The sequence below is a fragment of the Cryptomeria japonica genome, chromosome 1 (genome assembly GCF_030272615.1).
Source record: "Cryptomeria japonica chromosome 1, Sugi_1.0, whole genome shotgun sequence".
Classification (NCBI taxonomy): domain Eukaryota; kingdom Viridiplantae; phylum Streptophyta; class Pinopsida; order Cupressales; family Cupressaceae; genus Cryptomeria; species Cryptomeria japonica.
In genome coordinates this window covers 710102817-710109639 of record NC_081405.1, presented here as the reverse complement: position 1 = coordinate 710109639, position 6823 = coordinate 710102817, and the positions used below count along the sequence as shown (strand labels likewise).

Here is a 6823-nt window from a genome sequence, read left to right as displayed (position 1 = left end):
AAATAATGATAACTGTTGCAAATACATGATAATTGTTGCAAAGACAATACATAAAGTAGGTAAGTATTTTATAAATTGCATAGTGTCTAACATTTTTTTTAATTGTATAGATATGAATGACATCACCAATGTCATTCAATGATGTATAAAATAATTTATATATCATTCATATCATTAGTTAAACTCACAAAATTTTAAAAAAATAATTTGATTTTTGCAATGACTATTCCTTACATGAACCAATAAAAAGAAAGATAAATGATATTTTTAAAATTATTAAATAAAAAAAACGTAATTATAGACTATAGAATTGTTGCTCAAAATTTGTAATTCTATACAATTATTAGAACTAATTAAAAAGTTGGATGCAATAAATGTATTAATATCATTCCTATGACAAGAACTAATAATAGAATATGCAACTTCTAAATTAAATTTTCAGTCAACAAAAACATTTGGTGGGATAGTTCAAGTTTTTTATAGCATGAATTGAAAGCATTAAGAGAGATATAAGATGGATAGTTGTGGTTGGTATGTGGATCTTAATCAATTGCCCAGTAATGTTTTTTGTTTGTATTGCTAGAATGAAAAAATAAATTAAAAAATTACAGAAAAAGGTTTGAATAAAGCCCTAAAAATGCAACTTTCTGTGAGGATTAAGATTATTTGATTTAGTCATTATTCTCTTCTTATATACAGTTCCTTTTTTAGACAGCTATTTTTTATGTATGTTTTATTTTAGCTTACTTCAATTAAAATTTCTTTTTATTAAAAATAACACATTTAGAGTTTCTCTTATGTTTGAATCCCTTGGTTTGTCATTAAATGTGATTACCTACTTAGACTTTCACACTCACACAGACAGTTTGTTGCCTAGATTATATATCAGAGACAATACCAACATTGAGAGACTGTGCAGCAGGTCAAAAAAATGGCAGACATTTTGCAAGTCATTGGCGCTCTATCTACTGTAATTGCTATTATAGTTATTTCATTCCTCTTGTCCATATGGAAACCTTACACTCATGTTCGAAGTCTGCAAAACAAGCATGTACTTATAACAGGTGGGTCAACTGGCATTGGCCTTGAGATTGCCAAAGAAGCTATTGCCCAAGGATCTTATGTAACACTCATAGCAAGAAATATTTCCAAACTCAACGAAGCTGCCCATCAAATCCTACAGGAGCTTCAATGTGACAAGAATAGGATCAACATCAAGGTATGTAAGTTGTTTAAATGAATCTATTTGAATATTATAAAAAGATTAGAACTAACCCAATATATTTCTAGTTTTGGATCATCTTTATATACAACTTTTTTGTTCTTTTGACAGGTTGCAGATGTAACAGACTATGAAGCCATATCTGCAGCTATCAAGGAATCCTTTCAATGGATACCAGTTGATGTGCTTATCTGCAATGCTGGGGTTGCTAAAGTTGGGTATCTGGAGCAGATGTCTGTTGAGTGGATTGATTCTATAGTGGGTACCAACATTAGAGGGACACTCTACACTTTGAAGGTGGCTCTTCCAATAATGAAGGAGAGGAGCTTCAAGCACCCCTCGGCTCTTGTGCTAGTTGGCTCTATTGCTTCTATGGTAAAAACAAAAGCTCACACTATGTACATACTCTCTCTCTGAATGCTGAAACTTAGATTTATTGGTTTGTAGGATCTATCTAATTAGGTATGCTTTGCAACCATAGATTATTGGTTTGTAGGATCTATCTAATTAGGTATGTTTTGCAGACATGATTTTTTCAATCTACAATATTTTTATGTATAGTTTTTGGTTTTGTTTTCATTTTCGATGTTTAGAATCAAATTCAATGATCTATTATTAGAAAAAGAGTAAGACAGGAAAAGGGAAATGGGAAATAATGATGGAATATGAAATTTGATCTAAAAGATGATAGAAAAGTTAGAAAACTTTTATATATTTTGTTGTGCAGTTTTATACTGAAAATTTCACATTTTGTTTCGTTGATATAACAATTTTGTTTCATTGATATAAAAATATGCTAATGGGCATCCTGGTCTTTGCAATGATACTAGTATCCTTTGTACGGTGGTGGGGTTTACACTGCTACCAAGTATGCACTTAAAGGGCTTGCAGAGAACCTCAGGCTTGAGCTGTTTCCTACTAATATTGGAGTTAGTTTTGCATGTCCAGGATTTGTAGAAACTCCACTGCTAAGCGAAATGGAAGGTAGGTATTTCAAATTTTTGAAGGTTTTTCACATATTTATCTTTTCTCTAAGATCAAATTTCCTAAAACATTAGGTATCCTTGTTATGTATATACATTTTTTATCATCTCTTTCTCGCATGCATTGCACCTTGAGGTTTTTATTTCTTTTGGGGAGCTCTGACTTTACTCATGTTGGATTCTGAATCTTTGTAGATAGTGTAACCGTTCCAATCCTGGCAGAGGTAGCCGAAACAGTCACCTTTTATGACAGAAATAAAGCAGAGAATCCTAGGGATGTGGCAAGGGTTATTCTGGGTGCAGTTATACAAGGGAAATCTTTTGTAGCAACTAGTGGGCAGGGTGGTAAACTGCTGTCATTATTAACTGCTGGGATTTTGCCTGCTGATTCTTTTGTAAATGCTGTGATCAACATGATTATACTGGTACCCATGAGGATAATTGGATATGTTTATGCAGTCATATGGATCAACCATAGGACCAGGACCATCCCTGTTAAACCTGCTGCAGAGAACTTTCTTGCTAAGCCTGCTGAAGAGACCTTTCTTGTTAAGCCAGCTGCAGATAAATAATCATGTAAATGAATAGTAATATGGGATTGAGTTCATCTTCCATGATCCTGTTGGGTTTACGTTGGAATTCAATAATTCATATATTTTGTATTTGGGTTTATGCCGACTCTTCTGTAAAATGAAGTAGGATGGCTAGTTGTCTATTCTTTTACGCTTTAAATTAAAAAAATTGGAAGTACAAGAGCTTAATGGATCAATTATTCAGATTCATATTATGAGTTCTAACTGTGTAGAATGTTTGGTAGATTATTTATTGATGGAAATATCGTTTAGTCTTTCTACTATAGGCAAATCTTATCCACTCTCATTGTCAGGAATGGAAAACGTTGCAGGGAATTAAGGCAGTGTTAATGTCCAATAGCTTAGTACGTTGAAAATATTTTAATTGCGTTGATAGGAGTAATTCTAGAAAGCTGCCTTTCTTAGGGGGAGAGGATCAGTAGTTGAATGTTGTGAGAGTAGTTGTAATGAATATGAAAGGTATATCCTATCTATTAAAATGTATGGTTTTATAAAATTATGCAAAAGTAAAAATGATATAAATGGGAAGTTGCATTGAACAATAAATAAAATAAAAATAAATAGCTAGAGTAGGGGAAGATTTATGCACCTTGAATTGTAGAGGATTTGGTTTTTCATAATTCATGACTTATTGTTGTAATAGTTTTTTTATTAAAATAAGTGTGGAAGGGCTCCAATCCATTAGGGATAAACAAAAATGAACTATCAAAACCAGACTGGAACCAAATTAGTCACAAACATAACAAAATAGAGCAACCAATAAAGTGAGAGCAGAGCTCGAGTTGATAGAAAATAACATATTTAGAAATCAAAGCTTTGGTTCTGGTTATCTAATATCCAAATCAAAGAAGCTAAAGACTTGTTAGTAGAAAATTTCTTCTTGCATTGAACAACTATCCGGGTATATCCATCATTACAATCAGAACAGGATTGACGGACATAAGAAAAAGGAGGGTTAGTAGAGAAATAGTTAGAAATGACAATATCATCAGGGTCCATTGTAATATAAGAAACATAAGAAGAATCGATAACACCATTACAATCCGTAGGAACTATTTTTTATGCACTTGTATGGCAAAAATTGGATGGAGAGAAAAAACCTTGCAGAGAACATCTACTATTTATTTTCAGAAGCAGATGTAGACTAGAAAACAACATTAACAGGTAAATTTGTAACATGATGAAGAGGAGTAGAAATAATCGGAGTAAGAGATAGCCCCAGATCCTCAAGCACATCAGCTAGACCAGGAGGAGAGGAAACAAGAATTTTTGAATCCTTAGAAACAACATCATCCTTAAAAACAACATTAAAAAAATAGTAAGGTGGTCACCAACAATATTATTCCACAAGGTTAAGGAAGACTACCTACGAGCACTATGTGAGCAATCAATGGCCAAATGCCCAATAGAAAAATAACACCTACAACAAAAGGTAATCCCCTCATTGATGTAATAGTTGTCGAAACCTAATACTTACTATTTACATTTGGTCAATTTATCCCTAATTTGTCTAATTTCTCGTCATCTATATCAATTAAATTATTTACTTAATTTTTTTTGTTTTCTTCTATTTTTCCTAGGACCTAAGGTAACTAATTAATTTTGTGATCTATCATATCTATCCTAGCTTATTGAATCTTTCACCAAATTAAATAAACGCCCCTATTTATTTAATTTAGCCATTTTCATCCATTTTCCTCTAATATGAATTAAATTAAAAATATTTAATTCACCCCTTTTCTCTCTAAAAGTGTCAAATCCTCCAACTCTCCCACTTGTCCTACCCTTGTCTCCTAATTTCCAGCTAATCACTCCCTAAACATATGCACACATTCCTACTCAATCAAGAGAGATGTCAACTCTTCACTTTATTTCCTCACCCACCGAATACCTTCCCTCATTAATCTTTCCCCTTTTGGAAGGGACCTCACATGGCTTCCTTCCAAAACTACCCCAAAAGAATAAAAATTTCATTTATTCCTCTCATCTTGTCCTCTTGGACAAGAATGGCTTTGTCATTTTACTTATGTATATCAACAAAGTTAAAAACCTATTGTACCTACCTTTCATGCTAGTGGTCGTTGTGTATTATAAGTTAACAATTGGAATTTACGCTTCATCTATTAATCTGTTCATCCATAAAAGTTTGTATTTGATCAGATGTTTACTAACATTATTTTTAGAATACTGTGAACGATATGACAAGGCTGGGGATGTGGGTAATCAGAAGCAAGAAGAAAGCAGTGATGGTGAAGCTAGTGAAGATTATGAATCCAGTGATGATGAAATGACTGGTCATGCAGGTCCATGATATGAATCTTGCTACTAAGAAATTACAGGTCAATGATGCATTTGCATGGAAAACAACCACTAAACATGGCTTGGGAGATCCAAATACATGCTATTTTTCTTTCATGGGTCCTGCTAGCATGTGTCATACTAAAGATATCAAATTTCCACAATCCATAGTAAATTATTATAGAGATTCTAGATTCGATTGAATCCAAAAGCTCTACAATAATGTCTAATAATATCATTTGGTCTGAAAATTTTGATTTTGTCATTGTACGCAAGAAAATTGATCAAAACGAATAAATCAAGATCAAATGACCTACATACCAATGAGACTCTTGGTGCAAGTATATAAACTAATTGAACTAGTTTAACTTCCCAAGGGGTGTCCCATTGTTCTCTATCTCATAGGATCCCTAAAGCCAATATTTTGCTCTTAGACCATTGAGAAAATGACTTAGGAATGACAACTCCAAGAACGAGTGATATTGTGATCTATATGCATGAATGCATTCTAAGATCTATATGATGTGTTAAAACTTATGATGATTAAGCTAGTATGAAGATAGTGATATGATAAAGATATTAACAAATTATCCTAACATGATATGCTATTGATATGAAAATAAAATGTTTTTAAGTGTTTATGATGATATTTTAATGAAGAGAGGCTAAAATGCTTAATAAATTAGACTATAATGTAGATGCATAAAACTTGGATATCTTAAAAAATGAAGAATGGGAGCTCTATTTATAGGGAAAGTAGGGCAATGGATGGTTAAGATTGAATAATCTTAACAAGGGCTAGGATTGAAAGTTAATTGATCCATGTTTACAATTTCCACCAATGAAATGGTGACAATTGTCAACAAGAGGTTGCTTGAGCGGAGATGCAAGAGGCATTAAATGCCTGAGAAGACATGAAGGTTACCTTAGGAGGTAAGGGTTAAGGTTAGGTTAGGGTTATCAATTGGATAAAGCTTTTACCCAAGGGGTAAAGTCTTGTGTAAGGATTAAATGGATAACTATGGTCCAAGCCATAAGTGCTTGATGAGACCCTTGGGTCAAAAGGATGGCTAAGTTAGAGAGAAAGTCTCTAACCAAAGGTCAAAGGTAAGTTAACCATAAATGGTTATGTAAGAGCCTTTAATGGTTTGGAAGACTTTAGAGGTTAACCATTTGAAGACATAAAGCCTTTAATGGTTATTGAAGACTTTGGAGGTTTTGAGAAGTGACTTCCTTTTACTTAGGAATGTGACAATGATTAGGATAGGATTATGATAAATTGGAAGTGATTAGAAGAATCTAGAAGGGGTTTAGGAGGCAAGTGGGAGATGTAGGAAAATGCAAGTGGATGAGGGAAAATAATTTTAATTAAAATAAAATATTTTATTTCAACTAAAATAGATGCAACTTGCATAAATACAAGTGGGGGATTTAATTAAGTGTAAATTTAATTAAAAGGAAGAAAGGGGAATTAATTAAATAAAGTGATTTATTTAATTAAAGGCTAGAAAAGATTTAGATGAATTTAATCAGATAAATTGAGTAATTCATTTAATCAAATAGATGAAAACGAAGAAATCAATTAAATAAGATTTAATTAATAGGAGGAATGGGGTTAAAATAAATATTAAATATTTATTTAAGAAAGTGGTCAGATTTATACATCTACATTTTGCCCCTCTTTGAAGTGACATGTGTGCACATGTTGATTCAAAGAAAATCACTAG

The 6823-nt window shown here is 32.4% G+C and overlaps 1 protein-coding gene across 1 annotated transcript; it reads left to right on the top strand.

The window, feature by feature from the left end:
• The first annotated feature begins 931 nt into the window (after positions 1-931).
• LOC131062488 (3-dehydrosphinganine reductase TSC10A-like) lies at positions 932-2777 on the top strand. Its single transcript, XM_057996150.2, has 4 exons — positions 932-1219; positions 1334-1597; positions 2053-2206; positions 2401-2777. The coding sequence occupies exons 1-4, from the start codon at positions 932-934 to the stop codon at positions 2775-2777; spliced, it is 1083 nt and encodes a 360-aa protein (XP_057852133.2).
• Positions 2778-6823: the final 4046 nt, after the last annotated feature.